This window comes from Bos mutus, chromosome 11 (genome assembly GCF_027580195.1).
Source record: "Bos mutus isolate GX-2022 chromosome 11, NWIPB_WYAK_1.1, whole genome shotgun sequence".
Taxonomy (NCBI): domain Eukaryota; kingdom Metazoa; phylum Chordata; class Mammalia; order Artiodactyla; family Bovidae; genus Bos; species Bos mutus.
The window spans coordinates 16902954-16918949 of NC_091627.1; the positions used below are offsets into that span (position 1 = coordinate 16902954).

Here is a 15996-nt window from a genome sequence, read left to right on the forward strand (position 1 = left end):
TTTTAACCTTGATGCTGTGTGGTTGTGCTTATGATGTGTGGACAAAACAAAACGTGGCTTGTGTTTTGTCCAGTGGAGACAGCCTGTAGTACAGCTTCTTGGAGTGTTACTGCGTTCATTAGCATCTCAAGACCCACATGGGGTTGGATGGTTAAAAATATACACACTAATCTGCCCAGTTAATCCCATGGCCTCTGATTTTTAGTATCACAATTAATTGTACTGTTGGAGGTAGAGTCTTAAAAGAAAAAGATACAAATGAATTTATTTACAAAACAGAAATAGGCTCACAGACATAGAAAACAAACTATGGTTACCAAAGAGAAAAGGGGGTGGAGAAGGATAATTTAGGAGTTTGGGATTAACATACACACACTTGTCATAATAGATAACCAGCAAGGAGCTACTGCATAGCACAGGTTACTAGACTCAATGTCTTATAATAACCTGTAATGGAAAAGAATTTGAAAAAAGAATATATATCCATATATATGAATCACTTTGCTGCAGACCCAAAACCTACACAACATTGTAGATCAACTGTATTCCAATTAAAAAAAAAAAGTTGAAAACAAAAATATTGCTGCTTGGGGAAAATACAATCTTAAAACAGATTAAAATTTTAGACTCTTGAAATATTCCCAGTTGACTCTGCATTTTACTAATAATAGGGTTGTCGTGTCTGACTCTTGCAACCCCATGGACTGTAGCCCTTCAGTCTCTTCTGTGCATGGATTTCCCAGGCAAGAATTTTACTGGACTGGATTGCCATTTCCTCCCCAGGGGATCTTCCCAACCCAGGGATCGAACCTACATCTCTCTTATCTCTGGCATTGGCAGGCAGATTCTTTACCAACTGTACCACCAGGGAAACCCTTTAATTCTATTAAAGGGCTGCTGCTGCTGCTGCTAAGTCGCTTCAGTAGTGTCTGACTCTGTGCGACCCCATAGACAGAAGCCCACCAGGCTCCCCTGTCCCTGGGATTCTCCAGGCAAGAACACTGGAGTGGGTTGCCATTTCCTTCTCCAATGCATGAAAGTGAAAAGTGAAAGGGAAGTTGCTCAGTCGTGTTCGACTCTTAGCAACCCCATGGACTACAGCCTACCAGGCTCCTCCATCCATGGGATTTTCCAGGCAAGAGTACTGGAGTGGGGTGCCATTGCCTTCTCCGTTAATAGGGTTATTTGGGTTTAAATAAAAACAAATTTTTAAAATAAATGTTTTATTTTAGGGCAAGTCAGATGAACACATTCGGTTTTTAAATTTAGATTTAGATTAACAGATTTGACTTTTTAGATTTATAAAACTGATACAGATCTCTAGGGACTTACCATACAGAAAAGTTTTAGGTTCACAGCAAAATCGAGATAAAAATGCAGAGTTCCTGCATAGCCCTCGCCCTCCCCTCCTCCCCCAACGCACAGCCTCCACCAGTGCTGACTTCCGGCCCCCACCAGAGGCACCTGTGTTACACCTACGAACTGACACATCATCTTTGTGGCTTTCAGAGGGGGCTCCTCCTCTCTGATCCTCGATTGCCTCCCCAGAGAGGGTGATGGCAAAGAATAAAGGCAGGTCCGTACACGGAGTCTAACCTAGTGCCTGGCAGACACAGATTGCCCAGTGCCACGGTTTTCAGAGTCGATCGTGTGTTAAGCTTCTACCTCCATGGACTTCTGGCTGGGAGGTGCCTGAGGCGATGCCATCCTGTGGAACCTCAGCCCAGTGCTTCTCAGATTCACTGCGATGGGAACTCCCTGGAAGACTCAGGTTGCTATGTCTTCTCCTGCTCCCTCTGCCGGGGAAGAACATGGACACACCCCAGTCGGCTTTAGGGCAGCAGGGCTTGTTGGAGGGGGTCCTGAGAGTAAAGGGTGGGTGTGACTGGCTGGCTACTGGTTTGGTTTCCCTTTCACTGCTGTGCTTTGAAGGGGTGACAGAGGGTAAAGAGGGACGTGCAGAATCCATAGCCCCAAAGCCTGAGGCTGGGATGTGTGTTAGTCGCTCAGTCATGTCAGACTCTTTGGGACCCCTTGGACTGTAGCCTGCCAGGCTCCTCTGTCCATGGGATTCTCCAGGCAAGAATACTGCAGTGGTTTGCCATTTCCTCCTCCAGGGGATATTCCCAACCCAGGGATCGAACCTGAGACTCTTTTGTCTCCTGCATTGGCAGGCAGATTCTTAACCACTGAGTCACCTGGAATGCCCCAGGGCTAGGAAGGTTCTGGCCAAAAAACCACATCATACCTTTACAACTGTCTCCCTCAAGAGGGGTTCTTTTCCCTTCTGGCTGTTTCTCATCCTTGTAGACCTCACCATGTACCCTCTTTGCATAACCCCATGGTGCTTAATGAGTGACTTGCCTTATAAACATTTTGAGTTGCTCAGATTGAATAATACTTATAATCGACCAGATGTTCTTAAAATAGTTTGTTGTTTCATTCGACTTGACATTCACATTAGGAAAACAAAGACTGTTTTTTTCTCGCATTGTGCATTGTGAGTTTCTTTGCCAACTCCTGTTTCAAGTTTGCAGCTGCTCAATGTTTGCAAGGTCATATTCAGCCCATCCTGAGGTCGTGATGGGCTTAGACAATGTAACTTTTTTTTTTTTTTTGGTAAAATATGCCCAATTGTTGTTCCCTCTTAATCGTTATGATGAGCTCACCTCAGAGAGGGTCTACTCTGGAGGAAAGAGTACTGATCAGGTACCAGGAAATCATGTCTGACCTGCTCCAAGGCTAAATTGGAAGACACGGAGGTGAGGGGCGGCAGCTGACCTGTGCCCAGGGCAGCAGAAGGCCGTGCTGTCTCAGGTCAAGTGGAAATCGTGGTCCAGGAAGAAAGGAAGCAAGAGGTCAAGCCCTGCAGGCTGGACTGAGAGGCATATATTTGGCCAGGCTGTAAACAGGAAAGGCACCAAGCTGCAGGAGAGTGAGTCGTCTAGGAAGGGACCAGTTAGGGGCAACCTGCAGTCCAGGGTGAGAGGCAGTGTGTGGGGCCGGGGCTGTGGGCTTCAAGACAGTGTACAAGGGTTAAGCTCCCGATTTCTGCCCGTTGGGGTGATCTCCAGCCTTACCGCAGCCTGCGCAGCAGATGATAAAGCTGGAGGCTTCTGAGGTTGGGTTGTTTCCTTCTTCCAAAGTAATCTGGGCCCATCAGCGTGAACTTCCTGACCCTGAGTCAATCTTATTTTTCGGTTCAGCTTCTCTCCTCATTTTCGTTCGCATCGGTTAATGTTCAGGCTCTTCAGTCTGACGTAGCACGATGACCTCTGCTTTCCAAGGAGGTACTGCTGCTGCTGCTGCTAAGTCGCTTCAGTCGTGTCCGACTCTGTGCGACCCCATGGACGGCCTCCTACCAGGCTCCTCTGTCCCTGGGATTCTCCAGGCACTATGTCCCAGGAATTTTAAATATATTATTTCTCACTCACTCTTCACAGCTGTACATGGGAGGTGATGATGTATAGGTTTTACAGAGAGAGAAAAAAAAAAAAAAACTTAGCTAAAGTTCATAGCGGTTGAGTAATTTCTCCAAAATCACATGACCAAGTGGCAGGACAGGAATTTGAACCCGGGTCTCTGGGTGACATACCGTGTCATCTGATGCTTGGCAGGTGACATCTCTGCAGAATCTGGGCCCCAGACCTCGCAGACAGTGTCCACTGCTGCCTGTCCGCAGCTCTCCAGGACAGAAAAGCCAATTAAACAATCTTTGCCCCCTTGGGGACACTTCCAGTCTTAAGTGATTTCTCAATGCTTCCAATAAAGTTTTGTGATCCCTATTAGGGCCTAGCTAAACATTCTTACACCAAATAATTGATGCCTTTGAACTGTGGTGTTAGAGAAGACTCTTGAGAGTCCCTTGGACAGCAAGGTGATCAAACCCATCAATCCTAAAGGAAATTAATCCTGAATATTCATTGGAAGGACTGATGCTGAAGCTGAAGCTCCAGTACTTTGGCCACCGGATGCGAATAGCCGACTCATTAGAAAAGACCCTGATGCTGAGAAAGATTGAAGACAGGAGGAGAAGGGGACAACAGAGGATGAGATAGTTGGATGGCATCACTGATTCAATGGACATTAAGCAAGCCTCGGGAGATGGTGAAGGACAGGGAGGCCTGGCATGCTGCAGTCCATGGGGTCACAAAGAGTCAGACACAACTGAGCAACTGAGCTACTGGACAACAACTTAATCAAAATATAGTTGGTGCTCCATCCTGTGAGCTTTAAGAGACATTACAGAAGAAGCTACTGGGAAATATAAACAAAATAATCTTGGCCCATGATCCCGGGATCCAAATAACAGTGGACATTTAAAATAATAATAATCGTAGATTCAAGGTTCAGGGAAATGTTACAAAAGAAAATAGACTCAGGGAGTGGGGAGTCTTGACTCTGGTACCCTCTGCACCCTCCAGATTGCTGAATGACCCCTCAAATCAACTAAATGTTCTGGCGCCTTTGACTTAAGTTCAAATTATCATGTTTGTTTTAATTATCTGGAAGACTCCAACCCTTCCAAAAGCTACTTGAATTTGTATCAGAGTTCTCTTCTTCTTCTACTTTTTAATGTTTTCTTCTACAATTTTATTTATTTATGTTTGGCTGCACTGGGTCTTCATAGCTGCATGCGGCTTTCCTCTCCTTACGGGGAAGGAGGGGCACTGCTCTGGGGTCGCGGTGTGCGGGCTCCTCGGGCAGTGGCTTCTCTTGTTGCACAGCAGGGGCACGTGCACTCAGCAGTCGCAGCCCCGGCTCTAGAGCACCGGCTCTGTAGTTGTGGTGCACGGGCTTGGTTGCTCTGTGGCATGTGGGATCTTCCCTGATCAGGGATCAAACCCGTGTCCCCTGGATCAGCAGGCAGATTCTTAGCCACAGACCACCTCAGAGTTCTCGTCTAACAATGGAAGTTACACTTCACACTAAGTTGCTCTCGGATATTAACTGACCTGGGAAGAGGCCACTGCTCTGAATTCTAATTTCTGTCCTCCCCGCCAAGCCCATTCCAGCTGGGATTCGGTAATTCCCCTTGCCTGTCTGAGCTCTCACAGGTCAGGGTCCCCTCTGCTGCTCCGTCAGCCTGACGTCACTCACACCCTGGGTCTTGTGTCCTTGTGTCTTATCTCCTCTGAGTTTCCAAGATCATCCTGTGGTCTCTTCCCGAGTCCCAGTGCCTTCCGTCCACCAGTGCCCTGCCTGGAACCCACAGTGCTTCATCCTAACTAAATATTTGCTTAGTGATACCCAGTGAACTATGACTGTCAAAACACAAGAAGAGGAAGTGTTTTTTTTTGTTTTTGTTTTTTTTTTTAAGAAAAGTATCGTAACCCTTGGACTTACCACATGGCACAGTGGTAAAGAATCTGCCTGCCCGTGCAGGAGATGCAAAAGACGTGGGTTTGGTCCCTGGGTCAGGAAGATCCTGAGAGAGTCAATTCCTAGGCAGGTTGATAAGAAGTCCAGGGTCCCCAAGGAGGACAAAGCAGTATGAAGCTCCCCGAGGAGGAGAAAACTACAAATGTTTTTTTTTTTTTTTCCTTCCTACATTGCTTTGCCTTAGTCAGTATAACAAAGTACCTTGCTCTAGGACATGTTTCTCCTTAACAAGAACCTTCTGACTAATCCTGTTATCTTAAAATGTATATTATGGGAGTGGGTCTGGTAAGACCTTTCTATTGTTAGTTCTAGTCCCGTTAAGATGTAGGTTGTGGAGTGAGTCTGGTGAGACCTTTCTACTGTTAGTTCTAATCTGGTTATTTAAGATGTATGTTGTGGGAATGGGTCTGGCAAAAGTATATAAGGCCTTGATAAGACTAGCTAGCGGGGCACTCTCTGTCCGCCTTCTGATGTCTTTGTCAGAAGCTTTCTCTGTTATCTTTCACTCTAATAAAACTCTGCTACATAAAAGCTCTTGAGTGATCAAGCCTGGTCCCTGGTCCTGAATCTAAATCTTCTTCTTCGGAGATCACAAATCTGACCTCGTTCATCATGAACTCTCAGTCTCGTGGAGGGGGAAATGGCAACCCACTCCACTATTCTTCCCTTGAAACTCCCACGGACAGAGGAGGTTGGCAGGCCACAGTTTATCGGATTGCAGAGTCAGACATGACTGAGCCACCGAACATACGCATGCACACATCGTGACCTTGAGAATGACTCACACAGGTGGTGGTCACGCCCAGCCCCTGACTGTAGGAAGGACTGGTGTTACCAGTGTTTCTCACAGGTGGGTGAGCTGTGACTACATGAGGCATCATGGGGGAAGGGGAGAGGGCTTTACTGAGCCTTGCCAGGTGTGCCAGTTCTTTTATACGCTCTCTCCTAATGCTGCACCAGCCCTGGGAGATGGAGATTATGGCCCCATCACACAGATGGGCAGACTGAGGCTGACTGTGGTCAGGTAACCCAGCACCCAACTAGCTATGGGTGTTCTATTGGCCCCGGAAGCATAGAGTCCCTGTGGTTTCACCTCTGTTGTCTGGTGAAAGATGCTCAGACACTTCTCTCTCCTATTTTGATATCCACCCCCTTTTCACAACTATAGGTAATGGAACTCGGCCTTAAAACTCAAGCCTCTCCCCTGCAAAGTTCTCCTCTTCTGAGAATTCTAACCCAGGCTGGTTTCTAGTTTTTCCAAAGTTCCTGAGCACTGATTTCACACGTAATCCTAAACTCTCCCTTGTGTTATCAGTTAGCTTTTTATTTGGCCGATAATGTTCCTGAGTTGAAACTGAATACCCCAAGGTGGAGAACTCTGTCTCATATACCTTTGAGACTTTCTAAGATCCAAGAGCCGTCCTGCGTACATTCGGGCCATTGGTTGGTGCTGTTTTGTCTTCTTCTCTCCCCGGATGTGCTGTGTTTTTGTCACTATGCACACAGTCTTCTGGCTTCCCAGGCGGTGCTAGTGGTAAAGAACTCAGCTGCCAATGCAGGAGACACAAGGGATGTGGGTTCGATCCCTGGATCCAGAAGATCCTCTGGAGAAGGGAAATGACAGCCCACTCCAGTATTCTTGCCTGGAGAATCCCATGAACAGAGGAGCTTGGTGGGCTACAGTCTGTGGGGTTGCAAAGAGTCAGACACGACTGATGCAACTTAGCATGCACACATGCAAACAGTCTTCTGCGTATGTGTGGAGTTAAATGAGACAAACCCTCTTTTCATGACCTCACAGACTGGGGGCAATGCAGATGTATCTTGCTCTCCAAATCTTTTCGTTCCTCACTTCAGACAGTGAGGTTCCGTAGGAAAGGATGCCAGCTGTCTAAATCAATTTAGGTCTTAAGATTAGGATAGCAAGTGGTAAGAGTTCAGATGGCCAGGAATTTTATGTGAAATTTATATGAGTCTTTCTCGGTTCTGAATTTGGGGAGCAAGGGGTGCTGGTAGAATAAAGCACATACTTACCAACGCAGGTACAAAATAAATGTCTTTAAGGCTTAAATCCAGTGCCAGGGGCAGGATGAGAGAAGCCACATCCCTGGATGCAAGCATCTGATCCATCAGCAGGCAGTTATGGAGGCCACGTGGGTCAGAGCTGAGCTGAGAGCTGGAGGCTGACCCTTTCTCTGCCCCCTCTAGCCATAGACAGTGGAGATCAGTGTGTGAACATATTAATAGGAAGATGCATACTGTCAGGGGAGCACAGACCAGGGGGGACATGGCCGGAGAATGTCAGGGAGGCTGGGGAGGTGAGGACTGTTCATCCATGTCTCTGTGTAGTGTCCACTTCACCCAAGACACTGCTGGATGCACTTGACCCACAGAAGTGAATAAGGCTGCCCAAGGTCCCGCCTCCCTGAAGCTCACGGTTTAGACAATCTTCCAGGATTTTCTTAGGAGGCAGTGGTGCATGTTTCGGGAAGGTCAGTTGACACCTGGGCAGTGAGGACAGAGACGGTGTGGGAAGACCATTCCACCTGGAGGACACAGAGCACTGAGGCCAGAGCTTCACACACTGGCTTCCCTGTGATGTTCCTACAGCAGAGAACAGCGTGACCCAATCAACAACTATGTTAACAAAAGCTTCTCTCACTGGCTTGCTAAGGTCCTGCCCTCCTGGGCTGGGTGCTTGATTGGTGGGGTTGTGTCTTCCTCAAGACCCATTGGAGGGATGGAAGGAAGGATGCGGGTGGGTGGATCCCTCAGTACCCGTCAATACGGGGAAGGAATATTACTATCAATACGAGAAAGGAATACTACCATCAATACAGGGAAGGTATATTACCATCAATACAGGAAAGGAATATTACCATCAATACGGGAAAGGAATATTACCATCAATATGGGGAAGGAATATTACTATCATTATGGGGAAGGTATATTACCATCAATATGGGGAAGGAATATTACTATCAATATGGGCAAGGTATATTACCATCAATATGGGAAAGGAATGTTACCATCAATATGGGGAAGGAATATTAATATCAATATGGGGAAGGTATATTACCATCAATACGGGAAAGGAATGTTACCATCAATATGGGAAACAAATATTACCGTCAATACAGGAGAGGAAGCATCACCCACAGACCAGGTCAGGGGCCTCTGGCTAAAACTTCTCGGAGAACCCAATGAGGCCTATGAAATTCTGGCCCCTCAGCGGTCACTCAGCCAGCCCCGGGACCCCAGGTTCAGCCAGGAGTGGCCCTGCCTGGGTTCCGTGGAGGCCATGCGGATCTGACGGCCTGTGCTTCTCTCGTTTCAGACTGCTCTGCCATGAGCGCTGCGCGCGCGTGCCGGCCGTCCTGGGACTTGGCCCTGGACCCACTGGTGTCCTGCAAGCTGTGTCTGGGGGAGTACCCCGTGGAGCAGATGACGACCATCGCCCAGTGCCAGTGCGTCTTCTGCACCCTGGTTGGTCTCGCCGGGAACGCCGGCTTAAAAGGATTTCGGGATGAGCCTTTTGCTTTTGTTTTAGAGACAGCATGCAGGGTCACCCTCACTTTTACGCAGCTTTATTGGAAGGATTCTCTTCTGAGTCCATCGGGCTCCCCAGGCAGGTTCCTTTGCAGGTGCTCGTGGTGCAGAAGCGATCAGTTACACAGAGGCTTGGAAGCTGGGAACGCAGCTGAAACCCTGCCATGGTGTGCACACTCCTTTCTGGAAAAGAAATCTCCGCCGTAGCTTGTGTCCAATTTAATTAAACAGTGGTGTGCCTGAGATGGCCAGGGTGCCATCCTGGCGAGTGTGCACACAGCAGAGTTGGCTCTGTGTGTCAGCTGGCACTGCCTTAGCGCTAAACTGGAGAGGATGTATTTTTTTTTAACTGAGTGATGTATAGTCTATTAACAATGTTGTGATAGTTATACATGTCAGTATACTTAGTCACTCAGTCGTGTCTGACACTTTGCGACTCTTTGGAATGTAGCCCCTCTGTCCATGGGATTTTTCAGACAGGAACACTGGAGTGGGTCACTGTTTTCTTCTCCAGGGGATCTTCCTGACCCAGAGATAGAATCCACGTCTCCCGCATTGTCGGTAGATTCTTTCCCCGCTGAGCCATCAGGGAAGCCTCTGTGATAAGATTCAGGTGCACAGCCAAGCAGCCCATCCATACCTGCACGTGTATCCATTCTCCCCCGAACTCCCCTCCATAGAGAGTGTTGAAATCACACCTGAATCTCCTGAAGACGCCACCAGCATCATTCTGAGCCAAAGGCTATACGGGACTTAACGGCTGCAGGTCTTCTGTTCCCATCAGGCCTCACTCAGACCCAACATTTTACTCATCAGAAAAGAAAAATGAGGGTGTAGGATTTATTTTGTTTGTCTCATTGAATTTTATTTTTTTTTCCCATTCAAGGAATTCCAAAATTTTAAAAAGTCCAGAAAAAATATTTTTCTTTAAACTGTGAAAAACTAAAAAAGTTTCTGTTACAAGTAAACTCTCCGGACGGCCTGCCTGTGTGTTGCTCAGATGTCCTGGTTAGCTTCTGCCGCCTCACAGCCACCTCCCCAGAGGCTTCTTCCTTCCTGCCCCTTGCTCTGTTTATCTCTTGATCTCCTTGAAATGTAGGCTTATTTGGTAGCGTCATCTCCATTTTACGGATAAGGAAACGGAGGTTGCAGTCATTTAAGTCTGTGTATCCAACTTCCTTTTATGTTCGACCCGGCTTCTTGAGGGCACGGTTCTGCCCCCAAGTACCTGGTTTACAGCAGTACCTGTGACTGCTGTTGTTCAGGCGCCCAGTCATGTCCCACTTTCTGCAACCTCACGGACCTCAGCGTGCCAGGCTCTTCTGTTCTCTTAGCATCTCCCAGACTGCTCATATTCATGTCCATTGAGTCAGTGATGCTATCTAATCATCCTGATAGATGGATTGAACCGCAGAGAGTCGGCCTCAGCTGCATGGTTGGTGGCAAGCAATGTTGCCTCACTGAGGCCCCAAGAAAGGAAATTCAGCCTGGACCACGGGAAGCTGTTTTGGGACATTTTCTGAGCTGGGGAAGGACGAGAGGCAGAGGGTAACTGGGGGAGGTGGATGGACAGACAGACCTCCAGCCCAAGAAGAACACAGAGCGTTTTCATTTCTGAAGGGTGAACTGGAATGGTCCAGACGCGTCTGGCTGGATTAAAGAATCCCCTTTATGCAAAATCGCCTCTTTTCTTGCCCGAAGGGAAGTTTTCCAGCCTCAGCTAACTGGCTGGCTTCCCTGTGCAGCTGTGCCCGGGAGCGAGCTCCCAGCCCCTCCCTGTCGCCTCCATGTGCCATCGCGGGGAGGGCCTCCCAAGACCACAGCTCTCCTCCCCTGTAAGGTCGCTCGTTCACCCCACCGTGGCTTCACCCCGCCTTGCGTTTGTCGTCCTTGCCGTTTTAGTTTCCTATTTCTCCCGGAGAGCAGCTCTAATTCAGATCAGACACTTAATTCAAGTCAGGGCTTGTGAACAGAGGAAAAGAGCACTGTTTTCTCGCAGGGGGCTTGCTGGGAGCAGGAAGAAACAGGGGATGGTTGTGATTTTTTTTTTTTAACACCATTTATTAAAAATTAAGATGTTGAGACCAGGCCTGCTTGTGTCTGCAGCTCCGTGAGGCTTGAAGCACAGGAAACACCTGCGTGTCCACAGACTGGGTGGGCGGGGGAAGGCCCCGTCCCCTCGTGGAGGCCCCAGGGCCCCCCACCAGCAGAAGTGCCTGTGTCTTTTTCTTGGGGACAGACCTGAGAAGAGAAGAGCGAAGAGAGGAAGTTGTGCAAGGCTGCAGGAAGGCTCTCTTCAGATAAAAAAAATGGCCAGAGAATTACAGGCTTTGGGTCAGATGAAGAAGATTGACCTCGAGGAGGAAGGGGGCCCAGAGAAAGCCTGGAGCTGGGCTCGGGCATCAGCGCCCTGAAATGCAGGCTGTTTCTGACCCCGCCGCCCTTGTGGGCCTCACCCGTGTAATGGAGATGAACAGAGTTCACCCCGAGGCTCAGGGCACGTGTGTGGAGGAGCTGCTCTGTGGCAGGCTGTCTGCACGCTCTTAACCCCTTCAGCTCACTTCTGAGTTCGGGGTTAGAATTGCAGGAATCCAAAAGAGCAGCTTTCCCCAGCTGTGCGTCCCAGGGAATATCTGTCCTAAAAGATGCACTCAGATGACCATCGCGGTTTGGTGGATTTGCTGAGCACCACGTACCATGTCCCTCTCTGTACCCTCCCTGGGACACTCTGGGTGCCCAAGAACACAGAGGAAGCCCCAGAAATCCACATGAGGGACAACTGTTGATTTAACTTGCAGCTCCCTGAATTATTGTATGTTAACCCCTCCTACTTGTGGCTCAGACGGCAAAGCATCTGTCCGCCATGTGAGAGATCTGGGTTTGATCCCTGGGTCAGGAAGATTCCCTGGAGAAGGAAATGGCAACCTGCTCCAGTACTCTTGCCTGGGAAATTTCATGGACAGAGGAGCCTGGCGGGCAACAGTCCGAAGGATCTCAAAGAGTTGGACATGACCGAGCAACTTCACTTTCTCACAACCCCTCCTGTCTTCCCTTCCCCCGGGAGGTCTTCATGATGAAGATGTAGTCAGGTTACCTGCTCATTCTTGATCCTGCACGACTCTGGAGCAGACAGACAGTGTCCTGCATGCAGGGCTTCTCCTGCAGCTTTGTCAGAAGCCCCAGGAGAGCACCCTCCCTGCGGAGGTGGGGGGCGGATGGCACCTGCCCACTAGGAGCACCGCCTCTCAGCCGGCACACTGGGGACGGGCAGCGTCGGACGGGCGTTGGTCTCTGCGGATGAGCAGAAGGTGTAGCTTCAGCTTCATGTTCTTCTGTGAGGCTGGGGGAGCAAGGGGAAGGCCCGGCTCAGTCCCGGAGTGCTCCCCGGTCATCAGAGCTAGCCTGAGTCATCCATAGAACATCCCTGCTGTCACCTCCTGGTCACCTCCCAACATCACCCTGAGTCCGGCCCCCAGGGTCAGGCATCACCCGTCCTCTGGGTCCCTGTGGCCACGGCCCAGTTCTCAGAACAGGGCAGTTCTTTCCAGAACAAAGGGCATCCTCCTGCGTTTTTATCAGCAGGTGTGTGACCGCACCAGCAGGGCTTCCCAAGGCAGGTCCACGTTTGATGGCTGGTTTTTCAGATCCTGGTAGCTGTAGGATAGGCGGAGGCTGGGCCCGATTCCCTACCCACAGCCAGGGCCACTCCGGTGCCCTGATTGGCGCTGGTCATCCTGCCCGTCATGTTCATCTTCACACATGGAGAGCAGGTTCTTATAGAACATCTTTTGGTGATAAGGATCGACTCTGGGCACCCTGGAACCCACGGCCTCCATAGACCACACCTGCTACTCGGCTCAGCTCTGGGGCGCTTTTGCGTCTCCCCTGCCCCCCGGGCTTCGTAGTCCCCCAGGACCACCTGCTCTATTTCTCGACTCCACGTGCTATCACACCTGTGCACCATCTCCTGGAGTTTCTCTGCCGTGGGTGGACCCAGCCCTGGGATGGACAACTTCCTCTCTGGGCGGCGATATTGAATGAGCAGCATCCGCACCTCAGGCCGGCCAGTCTGCCTCTTTGCGCTCATTGTGGTGAGGCGGGGACGGCCACCCAGGTCCTCCTGCCACCATCACAGCTCCCCGCGCTGCCCTCTGGAGAAGCGAGTGTCCAATGCCTGCTAGTTTAGCTGACCTGGAAAATCCCAGCAAGTGACAGACTCGCAGCTGAGAACTGTCAACTCCGTGCTCTTGAAGGAGAGCATTGCCCATCAGACGGGCTCAGCCCGTATCTTTCTCTGCACCTGTGGTCACACGCTCTCCCACAAGGGTGGGGGCATTTCAGGGTGACAGGGACTCAGAAGGGGTCGCGTCTGCCCCCGCCGGCTGTGGGGTCAGCTGTGCATGGACACCAGGCTGCAGGTCGGGGGGCCAGTGGAAAGGATGGGCACCCCAGTATGGACTGGTGGGCTGGCAGGGTTTTGGTGGGAAGACATCCATGTGGACAGAGAGGGGCTGGTGGGTGCAGGCTAGCAGGGTCAGAGTAGCAGGAACTGGTGTTACTGAGGCCTTCTTTGTGTGTCCTTCACCAGGGGTACTGCCTGCAGGGAAAGTCATTTTCCTGGTCCAGTTGTTGACTGGGTTTTGACTCAGAATCCCTGAGGGACCCTGAGGGAAAGGCCCAGGGGACACACGGGGGACTGAGCATCGACATTACCCAGTGCCCCCCAACGGTGGGGCCCACCTGGGCTTTCAGCGCCCGAGGGGTCAGAGATCTCAGGGGAGATGAGTCCAGGAGACAGCTTGCTGGTGGTTTGGCAAGACCCCTGGACCAAGAGTACCCGTAGATGAGAGGTTTTCATTTTTTCAGTAGAAAGTAAATCTGATTTTTTTTTTTCCTCTAAACATTTTATTAATACAAAAGCAGCCTTCATCTCTTGGAGTCCCTGGTTTGGGTGAAGTCAATCCCTGCAGCCTGGAGTGGTGTTGCTGCCAGAACATACACGGCGGGGCTTGCTGGGTGGTCTGCTCAGGTTTCCAGCCCCTGGCAGCAGTTGGGGGGTGGGGGGGCAGTTTGCATGAAGCATCCTCGTCTCGCCCGCTGTGCCAGGCGGTGGCTCCAGCTGCCTGAGGACAGCCCTGTAGGAAGTGTCTGCCCTCCTTGCCTGCCAAGGGGCCCGGGGTGCCCGTCCAGCTAGCTCTCTGGCAGTGACCTGAGGTCCCTACCCCAGGTCTCCCCTCTTCTGCATGGATGCGTGTCTGTGTTCACATCTGTGTGGGTGTTGGCTTGGTCTGTGTGCGGACCACTCACTCCCCTAGCTGTCGGCCTCTGTCTCTCCTGCCGAGTTGTTAAGGCTCTGCTTTTCAGCAGCACTCCATCAGGCCCAGGGCCTGGGAGGATAAACAGTCTGGGTTTCAAAGAGCCTGCCTCCTAGCAGAGGAGCGGGTAAGCAGACCCTCCCTGAGTGAGGCCGTGGGGGCTGGGCAGAACTCGTGGTACACGTGCAGGCACCTAGCCACCGAAGCATCCTCTTTTGTCCTTGGGGTTTGTTCCTTCCACACTATGGGGCGCCGGGGGCCTCAGAGGGGTGCAGGCTCACATCTGGCACGTCGGTTCGCTGGCATTCCCACCAGGGCGGTGGTCCCAGGGTCTTGGCTGCCTGAACCCGGTCCACGGGAGTCCCACGGCCGTCGTTCAGATCTGCCTGTGTGGGCCATTTGTAAACATGGACCCCTGATAAGCAGAAGCCACTCAGGCACCTTTGAGCACGGTTTCTGGGGGTTTCTCCCAGCTGTTAGCATCATCAGTAACTAATGGGCCTCCCAGGGAGAAAGCAGACCAAGTTATGGCTTGTTGCAGACTCTGCACCAGGCGGCCGTCTGTCTGCAGCCCCTTCTCCTTAGCGAAGGATTCCAAAGCAACGGGGGTCCCAGCAGATCAGCAGCCCCCCCTCCGCATCTTTGGACCCGGGTTTCAAAGGGTTGGGCGAGAAAGTGGAGAATAAACAGTCTGGAACTTTCTGCAGCTCTCCATACATTGCCTCTCGGCTCCCAGACCCTCCTGTGTTTTATGCAGTGGACGCCCCTTTCCAGAGAGGCCTTGTCCCTCTGGCCAGCTTTCCATCTCTGGTACTTTCCTGACCCCCCTCCCCAGGATGGGACCCCCCCCACCCCGAAACCTCAGCATGGTACATCTTTGGGGGTGGGGGTTGGGGGTCTTGATGGACAGGGAGGCCTGGCATGCTACAGTCCATGGGGTTGCAAAGAGTCGGACATGACTGAACTACTGAATTGAACTGGATGTCTTGATGTCCTGGAGGGTCCCAGCACCCAAGCATCAGGGACACACTGTGGGGTGACTCAGACTTTGCTGGTCTGAAATGCATATGATTCTTTGTACTCATTAGAAAACTTACGCGGTAACAGAAAATAAGTAAGCAATGATTGCTTATGGAAGAGTTCTTGACTGGGGAGGAAGGAGGCGAGAGTTTAAAAAACAATACCGCCACCTCTTTGGAGTCAGGCACGCATGGGTTTGAGCCAAGCTCCTCCACTTGCGGACCCCGACTTTGTCCTGTTTCTGACTTCCCTGAGCTTTGTCCTCTCCTCTGTCTAAGGGAGCGATTAACACCTCCTAAGAGTCTTGTTTGTTTAGTTGGCTGACACAGGTGGTGATTAACGCGGAGTCCTGAGGCCTTTGGTTACGGAGAGCTGTAATTAATACAATAGTCGGGAATACATCAGTGTCTGCCTCTGTCCTGTATATTTATTTTCACCGAGGTTTCTGTGGCATTTTCGGGTGCTCATTTCAAGACATCTTTTTGCTATTAGATTGAAAAACACAGCTTGTGAGTCATGGCCCGGTTTCTATCTGGAAGAAGACTGGACTTGTTTTCCGTGGATGTTTGGTCAGATACAGATCCTCATTGCTCTCGCCTTTAAAGGGGCTTTCATGCTCTGCTAGTCTCTGTTTTTTTTTTTTTTTCAATTTAACTAATTAATCGATTTTTAACTGTGCTGAGTCTTTGTTGCTGCACAAGCTTTTCTCTAGTTGTGGTGTCCCAGCTTC

General features: G+C 50.4%; 1 protein-coding gene across 4 annotated transcripts in view; it reads left to right on the plus strand.

The window, feature by feature from the left end:
* Positions 1-15996, plus strand: part of RNF144A (ring finger protein 144A) — a 128095-nt gene that overhangs the window by 81585 nt on the left and 30514 nt on the right. For 3 of the 4 annotated variants that reach the window (XM_070379076.1, XM_070379077.1, XM_070379075.1), the window contains exon 3: positions 8720-8868. In XM_070379076.1, the coding sequence (XP_070235177.1) occupies positions 8731-8868 (138 nt within the window). In that variant the 5' untranslated portion in view covers positions 8720-8730. Of the gene's footprint in view, positions 1-8719; positions 8869-15996 lie in introns of those variants that run through there. The other variant, XM_070379078.1, reaches the window with a different exon arrangement.